Source organism: Aethina tumida, chromosome 4 (assembly GCF_024364675.1).
Source record: "Aethina tumida isolate Nest 87 chromosome 4, icAetTumi1.1, whole genome shotgun sequence".
NCBI classification, from domain to species: domain Eukaryota; kingdom Metazoa; phylum Arthropoda; class Insecta; order Coleoptera; family Nitidulidae; genus Aethina; species Aethina tumida.
In genome coordinates, this window is record NC_065438.1 from 2521832 (window position 1) to 2547286 (window position 25455).

Genomic DNA, 25455 nt, shown 5'->3' on the forward strand with positions numbered 1-25455 from the left:
CAAACATTTAACACAACTGTATCATTAATTTATTTGAGCTGAAAAGAATGTCTGATTAGATTGGACAAAGAAAATAAAAATAAACCATTCCTGAAAATAATAAAAGATATCTTTCTTACGTTTTTCAAAAACATATGTATATATAAATCAAAAGATCATGATGCAAGAAGATTTGGAATTAAAATCAATATATTCAAAAACTTACTTTGCGTTGCCAGTTGCCAGGTTAACTAGTCTCGTTCTGGACCTACCTGAAATTAATCAAAAATAATAATTAATATAGTTTTATTGATAATTAAAATAATAAATTATTACCTTTAGTGTCCTTTCCCTGTTGCCTTATCGGCTTTCCAATAGTTGGTTGGAACATCATGGTCCAGATGTGAGCAGGCTTTATATTCTTATATTTAATTCAAGTTCTTCATTTTTCCACTTAATCCAGGTAGAGTTGATTTATTCTGAAATATTGTCATTTAAAGCATGCATTGATTCTTATAAACTATTCATGCATACTCCACTTAATCCAAGTAGAGTTGATTCTGAAATATTGTCACTTAAAGCATGCAATGATTCTGATAAACTATTCATGCAAAGTTTTATTCATGCATACTCCACTTAATCCAAGTAGAGTTGATTCTGAAATATTGTCACTTCAAGCATGCATTGATTCTTATAAACTATTCATGCAAAGTTTTATTCATGCATACTCCACTTAATCCAAGTAGAGTTGATTCTGAAATATTGTCACTTAAAGCATGCATTGATTCTTATAAACTATTCATGCAAAGTTTTATTCATGCATACTCCACTTAATCCAAGTAGAGTTGATTCTGAAATATTGTCACTTATACATGCATTGATTCTTATAAACTATTCATGCAAAGTTTTATTCATGCATACTCCACTTAATCCAAGTAGAGTTGATTCTGAAATATTGTCACTTAAAGCATGCATTGATTCTTATAAACTATTCATGCAAAGTTTTATTCATGCATACTCCACTTAATCCAAGTAGAGTTGATTCTGAAATATTGTCGCTTAAAGCATGCATTGATTCTTATAAACTATTCATGCAAAGTTTTATTCATGCATACTCCACTTAATCCAAGTAGAGTTGATTCTGAAATATTGTCACTTAAAGCATGCATTGATTCTTATAAACTATTCATGCAAAGTTTTATTCATGCATACTCCACTTAATCCAAGTAGAGTTGATTCTGAAATATTGTCACTTAAAGCATGCATTGATTCTTATAAACTATTCATGCAAAGTTTTATTCATGCATACTCCACTTAATCCAAGTAGAGTTGATTCTGAAATATTGTCACTTATACATGCATTGATTCTTATAAACTATTCATGCAAAGTTTTATTCATACATACTCCACTTAATCCAAGTAGAGTTGATTCTGAAATATTGTCACATATACATGCATTGATTCTTATAAACTATTCATGCAAAGTTTTATTCATGCATACTCCACTTAATCCAAGTAGAGTTGATTCTGAAATATTGTCACTTAAAGCATGCATTGATTCTTATAAACTATTCATGCAAAGTTTTATTCATGCATACTCCACTTAATCTAAGTAGAGTTGATTCTGAAATATTGTCACATATACATGCATTGATTCTTATAAACTATTCATGCAAAGTTTTATTCATGCATACTCCACTTAATCCAAGTAGAGTTGATTCTGAAATATTGTCACTTATACATGCATTGATTCTTATAAACTATTCATGCAAAGTTTTATTCATACATACTCCACTTAATCCAAGTAAAGTTGATTCTGAAATATTGTCACATATACATGCATTGATTCTTATAAACTATTCATGCAAAGTTTTATTCATGCATACTCCACTTAATCCAAGTAGAGTTGATTCTGAAATATTGTCACTTAAAGCATGCATTGATTCTTATGAACTATTCATGCAAAGTTTTATTCATGCATACTCCACTTAATCCAAGTAGAGTTGATTCTGAAATATTGTCACTTAAAGCATGCATTAATTCTTATAAACTATTCATGCAAAGTTTTATTCATGCATACTCCACTTAATCCAAGTAGAGTTGATTCTGAAATATTGTCACTTATACATGCATTGATTCTTATAAACTATTCATGCAAAGTTTTATTCATGCATACTCCACTTAATCCAAGTAGAGTTGATTCTGAAATATTGTCACATATACATGCATTGATTCTTATAAACTATTCATGCAAAGTTTTATTCATGCATACTCCACTTAATCCAAGTAGAGTTGATTCTGAAATATTGTCACTTAAAGCATGCATTAATTCTTATAAACTATTCATGCAAAGTTTTATTCATGCATACTCCACTTAATCCAAGTAGAGTTGATTCTGAAATATTGTCACATATACATGCATTGATTCTTATAAACTATTCATGCAAAGTTTTATTCATGCATACTCCACTTAATCCAAGTAGAGTTGATTCTGAAATATTGTCACTTAAAGCATGCATTGATTCTTATAAACTATTCATGCAAAGTTTTATTCATGCATACTCCACTTAATCCAAGTAGAGTTGATTCTGAAATATTGTCACTTAAAGCATGCATTAATTCTTATAAACTATTCATGCAAAGTTTTATTCATGCATACTCCACTTAATCCAAGTAGAGTTGATTCTGAAATATTGTCACTTATACATGCATTGATTCTTATAAACTATTCATGCAAAGTTTTATTCATGCATCCTCCACTTAATCCAAGTAGAGTTGATTCTGAAATATTGTCACTTAAAGCATGCATTGATTCTTATAAACTATTCATGCAAAGTTTTATTCATGCATACTCCACTTAATCCAAGTAGAGTTGATTCTGAAATATTGTCACTTAAAGCATGCATTAATTCTTATAAACTATTCATGCAAAGTTTTATTCATGCATACTCCACTTAATCCAAGTAGAGTTGATTCTGAAATATTGTCACTTATACATGCATTGATTCTTATAAACTATTCATGCAAAGTTTTATTCATGCATACTCCACTTAATCCAAGTAGAGTTGATTCTGAAATATTGTCACTTAAAGCATGCATTGATTCTTATAAACTATTCATGCAAAGTTTTATTCATGCATACTCCACTTAATCCAAGTAGAGTTGATTCTGAAATATTGTCACTTATACATGCATTGATTCTTATAAACTATTCATGCAAAGTTTTATTCATGCATACTCCACTTAATCCAAGTAGAGTTGATTCTGAAATATTGTCACTTATACATGCATTGATTCTTATAAACTATTCATGCAAAGTTTTATTCATATATACTCCACTTAATCCAAGTAGAGTTGATTCTGAAATATTGTCACTTAAAGCATGCATTGATTCTTATAAACTATTCATGCAAAGTTTTATTCATGCATACTCCACTTAATCCAAGTAGAGTTGATTCTGAAATATTGTCGCTTATACATGCATTGATTCTTATAAACTATTCATGCAAAGTTTTATTCATGCATACTCCACTTAATCCAAGTAGAGTTGATTCTGAAATATTGTCACTTAAAGCATGCATTGATTCTTATAAACTATTCATGCAAAGTTTTATTCATGCATACTCCACTTAATCCAAGTAGAGTTGATTCTGAAATATTGTCACTTAAAGCATGCATTGATTCTTATAAACTATTCATGCAAAGTTTTATTCATGCATACTCCACTTAATCCAAGTAGAGTTGATTCTGAAATATTGTCACTTATACATGCATTGATTCTTATAAACTATTCATGCAAAGATTTATTCATGCATACTCCACTTAATCCAAGTAGAGTTGATTCTGAAATATTGTCACTTATACATGCATTGATTCTTATAAACTATTCATGCAAAGTTTTATTCATATATACTCCACTTAATCCAAGTAGAGTTGATTCTGAAATATTGTCACTTAAAGCATGCATTGATTCTTATAAACTATTCATGCAAAGTTTTATTCATGCATACTCCACTTAATCCAAGTAGAGTTGATTCTGAAATATTGTCACTTAAAGCATGCATTGATTCTTATAAACTATTCATGCAAAGTTTTATTCATGCATACTCCACTTAATCCAAGTAGAGTTGATTCTGAAATATTGTCGCTTATACATGCATTGATTCTTATAAACTATTCATGCAAAGTTTTATTCATGCATACTCCACTTAATCCAAGTAGAGTTGATTCTGAAATATTGTCACTTAAAGCATGCATTGATTCTTATAAACTATTCATGCAAAGTTTTATTCATGCATACTCCACTTAATCCAAGTAGAGTTGATTCTGAAATATTGTCACTTAAAGCATGCATTGATTCTTATAAACTATTCATGCAAAGTTTTATTCATGCATACTCCACTTAATCCAAGTAGAGTTGATTCTGAAATATTGTCACTTATACATGCATTGATTCTTATAAACTATTCATGCAAAGATTTATTCATGCATACTCCACTTAATCCAAGTAGAGTTGATTCTGAAATATTGTCACTTATACATGCATTGATTCTTATAAACTATTCATGCAAAGTTTTATTCATATATACTCCACTTAATCCAAGTAGAGTTGATTCTGAAATATTGTCACTTAAAGCATGCATTGATTCTTATAAACTATTCATGCAAAGTTTTATTCATGCATACTCCACTTAATCCAAGTAGAGTTGATTCTGAAATATTGTCACTTAAAGCATGCATTGATTCTTATAAACTATTCATGCAAAGTTTTATTCATGCATACTCCACTTAATCCAAGTAGAGTTGATTCTGAAATATTGTCACTTAAAGCATGCATTGATTCTTATAAACTATTCATGCAAAGTTTTATTCATGCATACTCCACTTAATCCAAGTAGAGTTGATTCTGAAATATTGTCACTTATACATGCATTGATTCTTATAAACTATTCATGCAAAGTTTTATTCATATATACTCCACTTAATCCAAGTAGAGTTGATTCTGAAATATTGTCACTTAAAGCATGCATTGATTCTTATAAACTATTCATGCAAAGTTTTATTCATGCATACTCCACTTAATCCAAGTAGAGTTGATTCTGAAATATTGTCGCTTATACATGCATTGATTCTTATAAACTATTCATGCAAAGTTTTATTCATGCATACTCCACTTAATCCAAGTAGAGTTGATTCTGAAATATTGTCACATATACATGCATTGATTCTTATAAACTATTCATGCAAAGTTTTATTCATGCATACTCCACTTAATCCAAGTAGAGTTGATTCTGAAATATTGTCACTTAAAGCATGCATTGATTCTTATAAACTATTCATGCAAAGTTTTATTCATGCATACTCCACTTAATCCAAGTAGAGTTGATTCTGAAATATTGTCACTTATACATGCATTGATTCTTATAAACTATTCATGCAAAGTTTTATTCATGCATATTCCACTTAATCCAAGTAGAGTTGATTCTGAAATATTGTCACTTATACATGCATTGATTCTTATAAACTATTCATGCAAAGTTTTATTCATACATACTCCACTTAATCCAAGTAGAGTTGATTCTGAAATATTGTCACATATACATGCATTGATTCTTATAAACTATTCATGCAAAGTTTTATTCATGCATACTCCACTTAATCCAAGTAGAGTTGATTCTGAAATATTGTCACTTAAAGCATGCATTGATTCTTATAAACTATTCATGCAAAGTTTTATTCATGCATACTCCACTTAATCTAAGTAGAGTTGATTCTGAAATATTGTCACATATACATGCATTGATTCTTATAAACTATTCATGCAAAGTTTTATTCATGCATACTCCACTTAATCCAAGTAGAGTTGATTCTGAAATATTGTCACTTATACATGCATTGATTCTTATAAACTATTCATGCAAAGTTTTATTCATACATACTCCACTTAATCCAAGTAAAGTTGATTCTGAAATATTGTCACATATACATGCATTGATTCTTATAAACTATTCATGCAAAGTTTTATTCATGCATACTCCACTTAATCCAAGTAGAGTTGATTCTGAAATATTGTCACTTAAAGCATGCATTGATTCTTATGAACTATTCATGCAAAGTTTTATTCATGCATACTCCACTTAATCCAAGTAGAGTTGATTCTGAAATATTGTCACTTAAAGCATGCATTAATTCTTATAAACTATTCATGCAAAGTTTTATTCATGCATACTCCACTTAATCCAAGTAGAGTTGATTCTGAAATATTGTCACTTATACATGCATTGATTCTTATAAACTATTCATGCAAAGTTTTATTCATGCATACTCCACTTAATCCAAGTAGAGTTGATTCTGAAATATTGTCACATATACATGCATTGATTCTTATAAACTATTCATGCAAAGTTTTATTCATGCATACTCCACTTAATCCAAGTAGAGTTGATTCTGAAATATTGTCACTTAAAGCATGCATTAATTCTTATAAACTATTCATGCAAAGTTTTATTCATGCATACTCCACTTAATCCAAGTAGAGTTGATTCTGAAATATTGTCACTTATACATGCATTGATTCTTATAAACTATTCATGCAAAGTTTTATTCATGCATACTCCACTTAATCCAAGTAGAGTTGATTCTGAAATATTGTCACTTATACATGCATTGATTCTTATAAACTATTCATGCAAAGATTTATTCATGCATACTCCACTTAATCCAAGTAGAGTTGATTCTGAAATATTGTCACTTAAAGCATGCATTGATTCTTATAAACTATTCATGCAAAGTTTTATTCATGCATACTCCACTTAATCCAAGTAGAGTTGATTCTGAAATATTGTCACTTATACATGCATTGATTCTTATAAACTATTCATGCAAAGTTTTATTCATGCATGCTCCACTTAATCCAAGTAGAGTTGATTCTGAAATATTGTCACTTAAAGCATGCATTGATTCTTATAAACAATTCATGCAAAGTTTTATTCATGCATACTCCACTTAATCCAAGTAGAGTTGATTCTGAAATATTGTCACTTAAAGCATGCATTGATTCTTATAAACTATTCATGCAAAGTTTTATTCATGCATACTCCACTTAATCCAAGTAGAGTTGATACTGAAATATTGTCACTTAAAGCATGCATTGATTCTTATAAACTATTCATGCAAAGTTTTATTCATGCATACTCCACTTAATCCAAGTAGAGTTGATTCTGAAATATTCTCACTTAAAGCATGCATTGATTCTTATAAACTATTCATGCAAAGTTTTATTCATGCATACTCCACTTAATCCAAGTAGAGTTGATTCTGAAATATTGTCACTTAAAGCATGCATTAATTCTTATAAACTATTCATGCAAAGTTTTATTCATGCATACTCCACTTAATCCAAGTAGAGTTGATTCTGAAATATTGTCACTTATACATGCATTGAATCTTATAAACTGTTCATGCAAAGTTTTATTCATGCATACTCCACTTAATCCAAGTAGAGTTGATTCTGAAATATTGTCACTTATACATGCATTGATTCTTATAAACTATTCATGCAAAGTTTTATTCATGCATACTCCACTTAATCCAAGTAGAGTTGATTCTGAAATATTGTCACTTAAACATGCATTGATTCTTATAAACTATTCATGCAAAGTTTTATTCATGCATACTCCACTTAATCCAAGTAGAGTTAATTCTGAAATATTGTCACTTATACATGCATTGATTCTTATAAACTATTCATGCAAAGTTTTATTCATGCATACTCCACTTAATCCAAGTAGAGTTGATTCTGAAATATTGTCGCTTATACATGCATTGATTCTTATAAACTATTCATGCAAAGTTTTATTCATGCATACTCCACTTAATCCAAGTAGAGTTGATTCTGAAATATTGTCACATATACATGCGTTGATTCTTATAAACTATTCATGCAAAGTTTTATTCATGCATACTCCACTTAATCCAAGTAGAGTTGATTCTGAAGTATTGTCACTTAAAGCATGCATTAATTCTTATAAACTATTCATGCAAAGTTTTATTCATGCATACTCCACTTAATCCAAGTAGAGTTGATTCTGAAATATTGTCACTTATACATGCATTGATTCTTATAAACTATTCATGCAAAGTTTTATTCATGCAATTATTTTTAATTGATTGATCCTCTACTTAATCCTTATGTAACCGACTTTATAAATTATTATTTTTTATATAAATTTATATTTCTAGGCAGGAATTGGTATAAAATAATTTCAAAATATAATTGTAGTAAAAGAACAACATTAGTGTGCCGTTCAAATAAAATAATTGAATAACTCCGTAAACAATAGATTTGTAAGAAAAAGGCACCGAATTAACTTGGAGGGTATGTTGGTGCGGATCACCACCCCAGACCACCCAACCGGTCGATACGAGGGTCGATAACAGACTGACAGGTCTGACTCACGCGGCGTCTTATATAGCACCTAATGGCGGTGACTCATCCCTTGCGTCTGATTGGTCGACACCGAGTGTTTGTTAATTCATGCGTAACGAAAACATTCTCAACCGAATTGAAAATTTTCCTATACAAAATCTGATTGGTCGACGCCAAGTGTTTGTTAAGTCATGCGTAACGAGAACATTCTCAACCGAATTGAAAATTTTCCTATACAATATTTGAAATTTAAACAAATATCACCTGTTGTTTTATATTTTTTATAATTTGTTTATATGTTATTACAATCATTATAATCAATATAACATTGTTAAAGTTTATTTAATTTTACAATTGATAATTTATAAACAATAGATTCATTTCAATCGAAAGTATATAATAATAAACAAAGGAAATACAATTTGAACAATACAAATAATATTCAAAATATATAATTAAATACGTTAATAATTAATAATATTTGTTAAAAATAATAAAAATTTACCTATTGCTTTATAATAAATAACTGTTTATATGTTATTATGGAAATTAGTTTCTAACCTAACCACATCGAGTTTCGGTTGCGTTCAAATTCAGATGCCGAACCTTGCCGAATCCAAAGGTGTTTAACGTGTGGAAAATAACCGGTTCACAGAAAGTCGGTTTGTTAAAGGGCCACACTGATTAAGGTAAAAGATCTCACTAATAAACTTTATTTAAAGTAATTGTGTATTTGTATTTAAAATCCCAGTTACATAAGATATTCAATATAATTAAAAAACAAAAATAAAAATTATTACATATGTGTTAAGGTGGTTGCCGAACCAAGGCAACAATAGTTCAGAACACTTGACAGATAACACATTTAACCTTTGTAAAATGGTTTTTCTATTTTTATGATAAGTTTTCTATTAAAATTAAAACATGGGCATCCGGGGCTTAACCACCTTCGTCCAGCACCGATCGGAGGAGTTTTTCGATGACTACGAGCTCCACGATTGCAACTTGGTCATTGATGGCAACAGCATTGCGTGCCAGTTGTACAAATGGCACACCAGAACCAACGATTGTTTTGGCGGCGACTACGACAAATACGCAGCTGTCATCAAACAATTATTTATGCTACTTAAAGAATGCAATGTCACACCTTATGTTATATTCGATGGGGGTTATGAACAGAAAAAGCTGAGCACAATTTTGGACCGAATGAAGAATAAGATTCAGGCAGCGAAAGATTTGAATCCAGTCACTGAGGGATCGGTATCGGTGTTTCCTTTGTTTTTGAGGGAGGCGTTTATTAGTGTTGTTAAGGAGTTGAACATTGCTTGTGTGATGTGTGACTTTGAAGGTGATAGTGAATCCGCCTGTTTGGCCAGATCTCTAAACTGTCCTGTTATAAGTTTTGACTCAGATTATTACATTTTTGATGTGCAATATATTCCATTTAGTAATTTTGAGATGAATCTAAGAGTGTCTAAGAATGGTTACAAGTATATTTGCTGCAAAATTTACAGAATTGAAAAGTTTTTAGACTACTTTGGAGGTCTTGATAAGAAAAACTTACCCCTCTTAGCTGTGCTATTGGGTAATGATTATGTAAAAAAGAGTTTCTTCAAAGAATTTTATCAACACTTGAAGGTACAAAAAACTAACAGGCTACAAAATGAACAACAAAGGAATATCAAATCAGTAATAGTTTGGCTTCAAAATGAAACTCCAGAGTCTGCCCTCACAAAGGTACTTAGTAGGTACAAATTAGACAAAAGGAAGAAAATTGCTGATAAAATTGAAAGTTCACTTAAAGGCTATAATACTTTGAACACAATTTACACAAAATATTTAAATTTGAACTTGGCAAATAAAGTAAAATCAGAAGATGACTCTTTAAATATTGACCTGAATGCGATTGAGGATTGTTCAGGTGACCTAGAAGACCTAGAAACATCTGAGGAAGAAAATGTTGATTTTGGAAAATATGATGATGAATTAAGGCACAAGTTGCCCAAAGAATTTTTGGAAAAATTCAGAAATTGTCAGTTTCCACCCAGTTTTATGGATATAGTTGTGCAGCATAAATATTACTGTATTCCTCAAATAGAAGACTACAGTCTGACTCCCTCCCATCTGATTAGTTTCAAAATTGTGGCAGCAATTCACAAGATTTTATCTGGGGACACTGCAGAGAAATTTAAATGTATTGCCAGATGTGAAAGTACTGTAAAATTTTATGAGGCACCTGTTATTGAATTAAAATTACCAAACTACTCAGAAGTACAAACTATGGATCAATCTTCAAGACAAAAACTTTTACTGAATATTTTGGGTATAGAAGATTGTTTCATTGAAGACTGTTTAAAACACTTCCCTGAATCTTGGCATGTAATGTTAATATCATTAAAATATAAAAGTATACAATCAAAATTTGATAATTATTATGTGTATGCTATAATTTTATGCGCTCTTTTACTTAATTATGTTGATACTCAAATTGGAAAGTTTAGGTCATCAAAAGCATTTGACTCAAAGTTTCATCAAATAATACAAAATTTAAAGCATAACAACAGTAATACTACTCCTGCAACAAGTATTAATCAATCTTTAACAAATATTAACAGAGAAGACGCAATATTTTGCATGAATGACGTTATACATTTATTTCAAATGAGTTTACAGCTTAAAAGTAGCATTAGGTATTTCAGATCCCATATAGTTCATGAACTGGCTGAATTCCAAAGTTGTCTTATACACATATATTATTTAAATAATTTGTTAAATCACCCTTTTGAAAAATTTCTAGTGTACAAGTTTTATGATGGCACATTTTTGTATAATGCTGTTGCTAATTTTAAAAGAAGGACCAAGTTGGATGACTACATAAAAATTTTATTAAAAAGTGCTCCTTCACTGTTGAACAGTTATGTACTAATGATGGAGAATTTAAACAAGTCAATACTAACAAGTGAAAAAGCTGCACCTCCTAGAAGAAAAAAGAGAAAAGCTAAAAAGGAAGATGTTGAGGAAGATGTATATGAGAAGCCTGAAGAAGATGAACCTAATATATATGATTCAAATAATAGATTTGCTCTTCTTGCATCTGTTGAATGACTTGTAAATAGTGGCAATAAAATTTATTTTGTTACCATTTATATAAAACAACATAACTTACTGGCTTTTATTTTGTTCCTTTTTATGATTTCCTTGTTCGCAATTCAATGTTTGAAAATTATAGATTATTTTATTCAAAAATTATATTAATTTATGAAAGGCCAAGTTAAATAATTTCATAAAACTGACTGAAAGGTGCCAATTTTACTAAAATTAATCAATAAATTTTAATTTGATAACAAAAAAACATTAAGACGTTAACACCTATTTTATTTCTTCTAAATTAATGTATTTACATATTGTAGCCCATCAACTACCTAATCCCATTTCCAGACGTTACCAGGCGTAATCCTCTTGATACTCTGACCTTCAGCCCCTGCTTCGATTTCCTTCGGTTTGGGTGCTAGAACTTCTGGAGGTTGTACCTCCCTTCTGGCGTCTCTTGTGTAGTAGTAATTAGCATTCAATCGGTGACTGGGCCCGTCAGGCAGTACTGGTGGTGGCGGGGACCTGGTAGCAATTGTGTCCTGGAATCTGAGGGCCAGTGTGTGTTTTCTACCTAGCAGAAAATTCCTGACGAGTTGCAAGAACGGATTGACGTCGTGAATGTTCACTTTTGGAGGCATTTTTTTGATAGTTGTGGGTTTAGATGCCTATTGTGTATTGGGAACAGTAGGACTGTGACTGAGAATTTTGGAGGTTATGTTCAACTGTCAGTTGCATAAGCAGTCATCAGCCCCGATTATATATTTATAGTGTTATCGCATAAACACTGTCTGATTATTAGCGGAGTTTAAATTATTTTTGCCTTCTGAATATGTGAGGATTTAATTGTATTTCATCAAAATTGGCTTATTTTTTCATTGGCAAAAAATATCATAGTTTTACATTGGAACTATTAAATGTACACATATTCTATAATAGTTCAAAGTGATTCTCTTTTAACTTATATGTATAGCCCACATATTCACTTTAAACAAAATTAAAAACAAGTTTTTAGTAAAAAATTTTATTCTTAAAGATTAACAACATACAATTAAAGCTAATATACTACAACAATGATGGAATTTCTGGACATATTCGACTTAACTTAGTGAATCCTGGTCGAACATTCTTTGCCTGGAATTTTTAGTCTTTGACTTAAAAAATAACAATTTTCAACATAAAAACCCCAGGCTTTCTCACAGAGAAGATAATGAACATATAAAAGTACAAAATAGATCCACTTAAGCTTCCAATTTGCCTAAAATATCAGATTCCCTATACAAGTGATATTCCTGGTTTTCTTCTAATTCCAATTTGGTACCACCATATTCAGGTAACAATACTTTATCTCCTACTTTAACTGAGAGGGGGATAATTTGTCCATCCTGCAAATTCAATTCAATAATTATTACCAAATCCATTGATAATTCAACGATCAACTTACATTAGCTCTGGCACCAGGTCCTACAGCCACAACAGTTCCTTGGAGCACTTTGGCTTGTGCCTTCTCAGGAATGACGATTCCTCCAGCCGTTTTCGTCACGGCCTCAGCCTTTTTGATTAGAACGCGGTCGAAAAGAGGGACCAAACGTTTCAAAGCTCCAGACTAAAATTTATAAAAAGCACACTTAAACAACGCCTCAAACCACCACCACGTGTACCTACCATTTTTATGTGATGAATTTGCTGAGCAAAATGCGGATCAGTCTTAACCAAAGGTCCCGGTGCTACTTTTTAGAAGATTCCAGAAACGTGCCGGTATAGATTAGGGAGGGAGTCTGTAGGTTATCACACGAGGTCCAGAATTAGTTGGAAGCGACTTTGTCTTAATATCTATCCTTTTTTAACACATTGGAATGAATGTGCTAATTGGAAGACGTCTGTGCGAGCTTACTGCGTTTTTGCTTGCGTCACAAATTACAGATACCTCTTTATAAATTTTTAGTCTATCACAGATAGATGCTGCTAGTTGTATTATATTTTCACATGAACTTTGAACAATGGAATTACGCAACTCAAATTACACCAACAATATGTTACTTTAATTCATTATTTATATTAATAATTAATTAGTTAATACTAATCATAAAATGTGTGCATTAGATTGATTTCAGAATAAAAACAAATATTGAATATAAAGTTTATTAATTAAAATGTGTTTTATATTTAAATTATTTATGCGATTAATTAATGTTAAAGCAGAAACATAATTTTAAAAAGTAAATGTAGTATTTTAAAAATTCTACATCACATTTATGACTTATTTTACATGTTTTACTACTTATATTTCCGATATTAAAATTTTAGAAATTATAAAAATATATATTTTGTTGACTTTATGAGATTTTTTAATACGACCGTCAGGGATTGGCCGCAACGATTGATCCCCGACCCATTCGCTCCCCGAAAGCGTCGCCGTCACCGGCGTCGCGCAATTTTCCTTATCAGGAATAGCCGAGCGTGCTGTCGGTGGCGTTTTCCCGTCGAACCCCCCGGGAGGTCGGCCACGCCACACACCGATAAATTTATCGATTCGCTAATCGTCACCGATCATCTCGACGTTTATGTCATATTCCGTTGACACCAGTTCAAGATCCGACGTCGTCATCACCTCGCCACCTGCGTATCAACCGGCGGGGGTGGGCTCATTAATATCCGGCAACATTCACAAGTCGTATATGTTGGGGGTGATCCTTTGCTATATGCTAATGTTATGCAGTTTAGCTGGTTTATGGAAGGAGACCGGCGCCAAATCACCCTTTGTATAGGAAAGGATAATATTTCAGATGGTTAATAAGCTAAATTACAAAATTTTTAATAAACTATTATAATTTTCAATGTATATTATTTTTATAAATTGAGTCTAAAAAAATAATTGACTCAACTGACACCTTAACAATTATATTTCTGTTTAATAAAGAAAAAACTATAATTTACTGATTATTATATTAAGTTTTTGTAAAATATTAATTTACTACACGAAGTATATACATATATATTCTGATACATATTTTATTAACGAAATTACTGTAAAGCTTAATATTTTTAGAAAAACAATGAAATATTTTTTATATATAACAACATAAATTTATTTCAAAATCTTAATTAATTTTTAGTTAAAGTAAAAAACATATATATAATATATAATATATAATATATAATATATAATATATAATATATAATATATAATATATAATATATAATATATAATATATAATATATAATATATAATATATAATATATAATATATAATATATAATATATAATATATAATATATAATATATAATATATAATATATAATATATAATATATAATATATAATATATAATATATAATATATAATATATAATATATAATATATAATATATAATATATAATATATAATATATAATATATAATATATAATATATAATATATAATATATAATATATAATATATAATATATAATATATAATATATAATATATAATATATAATATATAATATATAATATATAATATATAATATATAATATATAATATATAATATATAATATATAATATATAATATATAATATATAATATATAATATATAATATATAATATATAATATATAATATATAATATATAATATATAATATATAATATATAATATATAATATATAATATATAATATATAATATATAATATATAATATATAATATATAATATATAATATATAATATATAATATATAATATATAATATATAATATATAATATATAATATATAATATATAATATATAATATATAATATATAATATATAATATATAATATATAATATATAATATATAATATATAATATATAATATATAATATATAATATATAATATATAATATATAATATATAATATATAATATATAATATATAATATATAATATATAATATATAATATATAATATATAATATATAATATATAATATATAATAAATTTTAGAACATTAATTTAAATATTAAATAATTATAATTAAAAAAGAAATGACATTATAGTTAATAATTTATTAAATATTTAATTTTTCTGAAGTTTTTCATAAATATGTTTATATATTTCTAATATTTGAATTTAATTGTCAATGAAGAATGATAATTAAGGTAAAAATAATTAGATGAGTGCTGATGCGTCGCATGTTTAATATATATCTCAAATGTACTCCAAAGTTATAATTAACACAGCCCCGGTTAATTAGCGTATCGAAACTCACGTACCCAGAACTACCGAATCGTTTCGCCGTACGCAAAAACCGTACGGAGCAACCAAAACAATACTAATAGGCCTATTAACTCACCCCCCAAATTCGTTCCCCATTAATATTTTCCTCGTGGCGCGTACGTGAAAGTTGTCGTGTGGCATCACGTGCCGCATCCGGCGTGGCAATTTATCGCGGCGGTGTGGACGCGGACCCCCCCGTGTGACACGTCGTGGCGTGTCACGGCGATGATCCCCCGGGGGCGGACGGGGCCGCGGCGGGGTGCGGGCGCGCGGCGGCGGAACGACGGCGTGTCGGTGGCGGTAGCGCCGTTTAACAATGCCGCGAACCCCGAGGGGATGGGCGCACCGTGCTCTCAAAGCTCCGTGTGTTTTTTCCCACCCTTGGTTAATAAAACTTAAAATGATACACACAACTTTAAATAATAATACATTAAGGGTTTATTTAACTGTAGATTTCCTGATTTTCTAACTAATAAGGAGTGGAGACACATTTGTCCTTTAAAATCCTCCACCCAACACAAAATGCAACCCTTAGAAACATGCGTGCACACGAACGGCATTAAGGCGACCCTCGCCTTCAGTCACGTATATTATGTCTGGTCGTAGTCGTGCCTAAATGGAAGGACGGATGGATGGATGGACGAGTTGTGGATGGGTGGCCCGGCCTCAATGCACGGATAGATTACCGGAGCGGCCGAGGAATTCCTGCTGACGCGTTCCGGTCATTAATTCCGCTCCCATGGATTCAACTCCCAGACCCGGATCAACATTCAAGATCCTGCGTTTTGTCAATGCTATGTTAAATGGTTTTCTTTCAGGAATTTGTCAATATCCATATTCAGGGGCGTACAATGGTACCACATGTAAAAATTTGAGTCAAATCGTAATATAAACAGCTACATTATATATTTTTATTCAGAAAGCTTATAAACTGAAAAGCATTTTAGTAAATTATAATATTACAATAAAAATATTAATTAAAAAATTACGACTTTTTGAAAAAATATACCTAAGAAAGTCTTAACCTTATGACAAAAGATGTATTTATGGTAAAAAGTACTTTAACATTACCACTTAAAAGCTCTTAAACTTATGTCAAATTATATTTAAAATATATTTAAACAATATGTTGAGCTATGTATATTTATTATTTATTCAAAAATGTTAAAAACTGAAAACCACTTCAGTAAATCATAATATTAATATAATGTTAAAATAAAAATTATATGACATATGTATTTATGACAAAAAGTGCTTAAAAATTACCATTTAAAAGCTCTTAAACTTATGTCAAATTATATTTTAAAATATACTTAAACAATATGTTGTACTATGTGTATTTATTATTTATTTAAAAATGTTAAAAACTGAAAACCATTTGAGTAAATCATAATATAAATATAATAATAAAATAAAAATTATATGACATTTGTATTTATGACAAAAAGTACTTAAAAATTACCATTTAAAAGCTCTTAAACTTATATCAAATTATATGTTAAAAAATAGTTAAATAATATATTATACTATGTATATTTATTATTTATTCAAAATGTTGAAAACTGAAAATTATTTCAGTAAATCATAATATAAATATAATAATAAAATTAAAATTATACGACATGTGTATTTATGACAAAAAGTACTTAAAAAAGCATTTAAAAGCTCTTAAACGTATGTCAAATTATATTTTAAAATATACTTAAACAATATGCTGTACTATGTATATTTATTATTTATTCAAAAATGTGAAAAACTGAAAACTACTTCAGTAAATCATAATATTAATATAATGACAAAATAAAAATGACATGTGTATTTAAGACAAAAAGTGCTTAAAAATTACCATTTAAAAGCTCTTAAACTTATGTCAAATTATTTTTTAATACATATTTAAACGATATATTGTACCATGTGTATTTATTATTTATTCAAAAATGTTAAAAACTGTAAATCATTTCAGAAAATCATAATATTAATATAATAATAAAATAAAAATTATATGACATGTGTATTTATGACAAAAAGTGCTTAAAAATTACCATTTAAAAGCTCTTAAACTTATGTCAAATTATATTTTAAAACATACTTAAACAATATGTTGTACTATGTATATTTATTATTTATTCAAAAATATTAATAACTGAAAAACATTTCAATAAATAAAAATAAATATTAATATAATGATAAAATAAAAATAATATGACATGTGTATTTATGACGAATAGTGCTTAAAAATTACTATTTAAAAGCTCTTAAACTTTTGGCAGATTATATTGTAAGATATACTTAAACCATATGTTGTACTATGTATATTTATTATTTATTCCAAAATGTTAAAAACTGAAAACCATTTCAGTAAATTATAATATTAATAAAATAAAAATTATATGACGTGTGTATTTATGACAAAAAGTGCTTAAAAATTACTATTTAAAAGCTCTTAAACTTATGTCAAATTATATTTTAAAACATACTTGAACAATATGTTATAGTATGTATATTTATTATTTATTCAAAAAAGTTAAAAACTGAAAACCATTTCAGTAAATCATAATATTAATATAATGATAAAATAGAAATTATATGACATGTGTATTTATGACAAAAAGTGCTTAAAAATTACCATTTAAAAGCTCTTAAACTTATGTCAAATTATATTTTAAAATATACTTAAACAATATGTTATACTATGTGTATTTATTATTTATTTAAAAATGTTAAAAACTGAAAACCATTTCAGTAAATCATAATGTAAATAAATATAATAATAAAATAAAATATGATATGTGTATTTTTGACAAAAAGTGCTTAAAAATTACCATTTAAAAGCTCTTAAACTAATGTCAAATTATATTTTAAAACATACTTAAACAATATGTTGTACTATGTATGTTTATTATTTATTTAAAAATGTTAAAAACTGAAGATCATTTCATTAAATCATAATATTAATATAATGATAAAATAAAAATTATGTGACATGTGTATTTTTGACAATAAGTAGTTAAAAATTACCATTTAAAAGCTGTTAAACTTATGTCAAATTATATTTTAAAACATACTTCAGCTTAATATATATATATATATATATATATATATATATATATATATATATATATATATATATATATATATATATATATATATATATTCAAAACTATATAACATGTTAGTTTGAAAACAAAACAGTGTAGTTTCAGGAATATTGGAAAAAATGTGTGTCACTTCGAGCACTGATAGAAAGATCAATCACCAGGACGAAACGCCGATCCATAATTCATCCCGTCCGCGATTTCAGGACAGCGTGCGGGTCGGGCTGGCGCTTTCGGGGGCGGCCGGGGTCCGTTACGAGTCGGCGGTTTCGGGGTAGCGAACGGGTGCGGGCGGGGTCCGGGACGCGGGGGGCGGCGGCGGCTGGCGTAATCGGCAGACTGTGGAGGCCGGAGGGAGCGGGGCCGGCGGCCGCGGGGGCGCTTGAACTACGCCGCGACGATCCTCGTTTTGACCTGCCGCCGCCGCGTGCGCCGTTTACACACCCGACGCTCCCGCCGTGATCGCCTTTAATTGCTCGTGTCTAATTGGGAATCCGGCCGGTTATCAGTTTTCCGAAAATTTTATAAAATTTTTTATATTTCTAATGTGGCTAACACAAAAAATGGGTTTCAAAAGTATTTCAATCTAAATTAACAATAATGTTATAAAGATTTTGAAAATGTTAAAATAAAAATATTTATATTTAAATTAATTGTACCTTAAATCTTATTTAAAAACTAATTTAATTAATCAATCATTATGGATGAGTATTTCTATGGAAATAAAATTTATAGTTTTATAATAATATTAATCAAACATATTGATTTATGTTATATGTAAGAATATAATATTGTGAAAATGCAAAAACTAAAAACCATTATTTTCTTACTAAGACAACATTTTTAACACAGTTTTATGTATATTCTAAAAAATATTCAAAATTAAGTGTGATTTTGATATTTATTGCTTTATTGATTTTAAATACTTTTATAATTGTCAAATTTAATAATTATTTCAGCTCATTTCTTCAAAAATATATCATATCAAAGAATGAAAAAATATATAATTATTACTACTTTTATCTTCAAAAGCTTTAACTCAAAAACTAAATTTTATTGTTACTTTTGAAATTTATTTCTTCATTTACGACTAAGACAATATTTTTTAACAAATTTTTGAGTAGTTTCTTAAAAAATATACAAAATAAATAGTGATATTCATATTTATTACTTTACTGTCACTAAAAACTTAAAGAAGCTTTTATAATCTTCAATTTTAATAGTTATTTCAGCTTTTTTATTAAAAAATATGTCACATCAAAGAATGATAAAATATATAATTATTACTACTTTTATCTTTAAAAGCTTTAACTTAAAAAACTAAATTTAATTACTACTTATGAAATTTATTTCTTCTATTTTGATAAAGTTTTGAGTAATTTCTTAAAAAAATTACAAAATAAAGAGTAATATTCTTTAAAATCTTAAAAAAGCTTTTATAATTTTCAAATTTAATAGTTTTTTCAGCTCATTTCTTCAAAAATATATCACATCAAAGAATGATGAAATATGTATAGAATAATAATAATAATAATTTATTATTGTTATTTTTATCTCTAAAAACTTGTTACCTTTGAAATTTATTTAATTAAGACAATATTTTTTAACAAAGTTTTGAGTATTGTCATATTATAATGGAAAAAATGTTTCCAAAAGATATTTTAAATTCTTAAATACGTAAAATCAGTAATAATCTATAAATTAATCATGAAATAAATCTTAAAGTTAACTAAAAATGATTTGTTAACACAGTTATAGTACAACTTTTATTGGGAACATTTTAAAAAGCATCTTATTAACTTGTTTTCTTATTTTATACCCAGACAAGTGGAACAAAAACAAAAAAACACACACAAAAACAGCCATTCCCACTAATAAAAAAATTAGCTCGAACCACGAACCCCCCCTGGGTGGTGGCGGAGTAGTTCCGGGGTAAGTAAGCGCCAATAAAATTTATGGTGCACAAAGAAGCAGAGGCAATTTCCTTTTTGCGGAAAAATGCGCACCTTATCCAATCCGTTTATCACACATGATCTTTGTCTCTTGCAGGCTAGTTGTGTATTCAATAAAATGGGACATAAATCAAAAGTGTAATCAGAATTATGTATCTCATATATTTTCGGAGTCGCGACTCGAGCGCGGAGACGGCGCACCGTGGTCACAATATTCACATTTCCATTTTTCTTTCATATTTTTAATTATTATACTTTTCCACTCTGTGTTCTATATATTTTACAAAGACGAACCTTAAAATCACATAACAGGAATAGTCCTTCACTGTTCTTATTATAATTACTGTATTTAGTACCACTTCTGGTACCACTCTCAGTTCTAGTACTACCACTACTACTATTAGTATATTAAATTGTTTATAAAACTTGAATTTTTGTATTTAAATGTGAAATTACTGAATTTCCTTTAATTGTTTTTATTAAAATTACTGTATTAAGTACTACTTTTAGTACCACCACCAGTTCTGTCACAACTACCACTACTACTAGTATATTTAATTGTTTATGTAACTTTTTTGAATTTTAAATGTAAAAAATAACTTAATTAATGTTATTAATTACACCATAATTATCAGTAATGATAATTTTTTTCCAGCGTTTCTTAGATTCTGCAGGACAAACCTTAAAATCACTTAACAGGAATTGTCCTTCACAATTTTTATTAAAATTACTGTATTAAGTACTACTTCTAGTACCCCTACCAGTTCTATCACCACCCCCACTTGACTTGTATATATAATTGTTTATAAAACTTGAATTTTTGTAATTTAAATGTGAAAAATAATTTAATTAATGTCATTAATTACACCATAATTATCAGTAATGATAATTTTTTACCAGTGTTTCTTAGATTCTGCAGGACAAACCTTAAAATCACTTAACAGGAATTATCCTTAACTATTTTTATTAAAGTTACTGTATTAAGTACTACTTCTAGTACCCCTACCAGTTCTGTCTCCACCCCCACTACTACTTGTATGTTTAATTGTTTATAAAACTTGAATTTTAGTACTTTAAATGTGAAAAATAATATAATTAATGTTATTAATTACACCATAATTATCAGTAATGATAATTTTTTACCAGTGTTTCTTAGATTCTGCAGGACAAACCTTAAAATCACTTAAAAGGAATTGTCATTAACTGTTTTTATTAAAGTTACTGTATTAAGTACTATTTCTAGTACTCCAACCAGTTCTGTCTCCACCCCCACTACTACTTGTATATTTAATTGTTTATAAATCTTGAATTTTTGTATTTTAAATGTGAAAAATAATATAATTAATGTTATTAATTACACCATAATTATAAGTAATGATAATTTTTTACCAGTGTTTCTTAGATTCTGCAGGACAAACCTTATAATCACTTAACAGGAATTGTCCTTAACTGTTTTTATTAAAGTTACTGTATTAAGTACTATTTCTAGTACCTCTACCAGTTCTGTCACCACCTCCACTACTACTTGTATATTTAATTGTTTATAAAACTTGAATTTTTGTATTTTAAATGTAAAAAATAATATAATTAATGTTATTAATTACACCATAATTATCAGTAATGATAATTTTTTACCAGTGTTTCTTATATTCTGCAGGACAAACCTTAAAATCACTTAACAGGAACTGTCCTTAACTGTTTTTATTAAAGTTACTGTATTAAGTACTACTTCTAGTACCTCTACCAGTTCTGTCTCCACCCCCACTACTACTTGTATATTTAATTGTTTATAAAACTTGAATTTTTGTATTTTAAATGTGAAAAAGAATGTAATTAATGTTATTAATTACGTCATAATTATCAGTAATGATAATTTTTTACCAGTGTCCTTAGCTTTTGCAGGACAAACCTTAAAATCACTTAACAGGAATTGTCCTTAACTGTTTTTATTAAAGTTACTGTATTAAGTACTACTTCTAGTACCACTACCAGTTCTACCACTCCCATTTACTAGTATTGTACTTTAATTTAGTTCAAAAATATAAAGTGATATTTTGATATAAATTGATTATTGTCAATAAAATTTGTATCAAAGACTGGATAATTGTACCCAATTAGATGGTGCAACTAGCAGGACACATAAAAAGCATTTAATTTGTCCGAACCATGATTAATTGCAGGATAATGGTTTCGATCAGATGCACGCATGCATTCCCGTTCAAAACGCGGGACCACGTTGCGGCGCATCCGTGTGCGGATGGACCGATGGCGTGCGGGAGAGGGACGGCTAACGGGCAGGAAGAGAGAGAGGGTGGGCGGCGGCAGGCTGGCAAGCAGGCGACGGGCGTCGAAAACCGTTGGAAGGCAGCTCGACGGTGTCGAAACTGGCGGAACGGTCGTTCGCTTTAAGGGCACATCCCCTTCAATATTTCAGCTCTCACACCACGCCGCACACTGATATTCCCTCGACCGATCCGAGTGCCACAGACATAAAACCGGTCAGATAGTTTTTCCGCCGGTTTCCACGGGTTTTTACGTCAATTTTAGAATTATTGTCATCTACATATTTGATTTTGGGCAATCGATAGAGCATTATTTATGGATGTACTTGGAAATTTTCATTTGAAAAAATAATGAGGGTGCATTAGCATTAACTAAAAAATCTTTTCAAGGGTAAAAAATCAACTATTTAAAATTAATGCTTACTCTTAATGGTCCTTTCTTTTTAATCTTTGTTTTTATTTATGATGAAACAAAAAAAAATCAATATAAAAAGTAATAAGGGTTGTAATACATTATTATACTAACTTTGCAGGGCAGAGAGGAAATAAATGTATAAATATATTGGTTCTAATTGAATTGAAAATGTTTTTGACAATGACACCTTATTTATTCTTAAAATTAATGTTAACTCTTGATAGATTCTTTTCTTTAATCTGTTTTGTTACCCTATATGATGAAACAAAAATAAATTTGTATCATTTTTATGAAATTTTTTATCAAACAGTTTAAAGTTTGATAAGGAAACACCGTTATAAAAAAATCATAATATTTATGAATATATTTCGAAATATTCTCTTTAAAAATTAATAAGGGTTGTAATAGATTATCCAACTAACTTATTGGAGGATTGAGAAGAAATAATTATATAAATATATTGGTTCTAATTGAATTAAAAATGTTTTTGACAATGACACCCACTTTATTTTAAAAATTAATATTAATTCTTGATACATTCTTCTCTTTAATCTTTTTTGTTACCCTGTCTGATGAAACAAAAATAAATTTGTATCATTTTTGTGAAATTTTTTATCATAAAGTATAAAGTTTAATAAGGAAACACAGTTTTAAAAAAATCATAATATTTATGAATATATTTCGAAATATTCTCTTTAAAAATTAATAAGGGTTGTAATAGATTATCCAACTAACTTATTGGAGGGTAGAGGCGAAATAATTATATAAATATATTGGTTCTAATTGAGTTAAAAATGTTTTTTGACAATGACACCCACTTTATTCTTAAAATTAATGTTAACTCTTGATAGATTCTTCTCTTTAATCTGTTTTGTTACCCTGTATGATGAAACAAAAATAAATTTGTATCATTTTTGTGAAATTTTTTATCATAAAGTATAAAGTTTGATTAGGAAACACAGTTTTAAAAAAATCATAATATTTATGAATATATTTCGAAATATTCTCTTTAAAAATTAATAAGGGTTGTAATAGATTATCCAACTAACTTATTGAAGGGTATAGACGAAATAATTATATAAATATATTGGTTCTAATTGAATTAAAAATGTTTTTGACAATGACACCCAATTTATTTTAAAAATTAATATTAATTCTTGATAGATTCTTCTCTTTAATCTTTTTTATTACCCTGTCTGATGAAACAAAAATAAATTTGTATCATTTTTGTGAAATTTTTTATCAAACAGTTTAAAGTTTGATAAGGAAACACAGTTTTAAAAAAATCATAATATTTATGAATATATTTCGAAATATTCTCTTTAAAAATTAATAAGGGTTGTAATAGATTATCCAACTAACTTATTGAAGGGTATAGACGAAATAATTATATAAATATATTGGTTCTAATTGAATTAAAAATGTTTTTGACAATGACACCCAATTTATTTTAAAAATTAATATTAATTCTTGATAGATTCTTCTCTTTAATCTTTTTTGTTACCCTGTCTGATGAAACAAAAATAAATTTGTATCATTTTTGTGAAATTTTTTATCATAAAGTATAAAGTTTGATAAGGAAACACAGTTTTAAAAAAATCATAATATTTATGAATATATTTCGAAATATTCTCTTTAAAAATTAATAAGGGTTGTAATAGATTATCCAACTAACTTATTGGAGGATTGAGAAGAAATAATTGTATAAATATATTGGTTCTAATTGAATTAAAAATGTTTTTGACAATGACACCCAATTTATTTTAAAAATTAATATTAATTCTTGATAGATTCTTCTCTTTAATCTTTTTTGTTACCCTGTCTGATGAAACAAAAATAAATTTGTATCATTTTTGTGAAATTTTTTATCATAAAGTATAAAGTTTAATAAGGAAACACAGATTTAAAAAAATCATCATCATTCGAAATATTCTCTTTAAAAATTAATAAGGGTTGTAATAGATTATACAACTAACTTATTGGAGG

At 28.3% G+C, this 25455-nt stretch overlaps 3 protein-coding genes across 3 annotated transcripts; 1 reads left to right on the plus strand and 2 right to left on the minus strand.

Moving 5' to 3' along the window:
* The first annotated feature begins 9179 nt into the window (after positions 1-9179).
* On the plus strand, positions 9180-11568 carry LOC109601479 (protein asteroid). The gene has a single exon (XM_020017726.2). The coding sequence runs from the start codon at positions 9332-9334 to the stop codon at positions 11510-11512; it is 2181 nt and encodes a 726-aa protein (XP_019873285.2). The 5' UTR covers positions 9180-9331; the 3' UTR covers positions 11513-11568.
* A 197-nt stretch (positions 11569-11765) lies between these two features.
* On the minus strand, positions 11766-12318 carry LOC109601493 (NADH dehydrogenase [ubiquinone] 1 alpha subcomplex subunit 7). Its single transcript, XM_020017740.2, has one exon. It carries the CDS (start codon positions 12136-12138, stop codon positions 11830-11832), a length of 309 nt encoding a protein of 102 aa, XP_019873299.1. The 5' UTR covers positions 12139-12318; the 3' UTR covers positions 11766-11829.
* A 187-nt stretch (positions 12319-12505) lies between these two features.
* LOC109601484 (10 kDa heat shock protein, mitochondrial) lies at positions 12506-13319 on the minus strand. The gene is made up of 3 exons (XM_020017731.2): positions 13163-13319; positions 12942-13103; positions 12506-12882 (listed from the first exon to the last, which is right to left on the minus strand). The coding sequence occupies exons 1-3, from the start codon at positions 13163-13165 to the stop codon at positions 12739-12741; spliced, it is 309 nt and encodes a 102-aa protein (XP_019873290.1). The 5' UTR covers positions 13166-13319; the 3' UTR covers positions 12506-12738.
* Positions 13320-25455: the final 12136 nt, after the last annotated feature.

Coding starts and splice junctions, on each gene's coding strand:
- LOC109601484 (XM_020017731.2), bottom strand. Junction 12,883..12,941: donor GACCTGGTGCCAGAGCTAAT/GTAAGTTGATCG, acceptor TTGAATTTGCAG/GATGGACAAATTATCCCCCT.
- LOC109601479 (XM_020017726.2), top strand. CDS start 9,332: ATGGGCATCCGGGGCTTAACCACCTTCGTCCAGCACCGATCGGAGGAG.
- LOC109601493 (XM_020017740.2), bottom strand. CDS start 12,138: ATGCCTCCAAAAGTGAACATTCACGACGTCAATCCGTTCTTGCAACTC.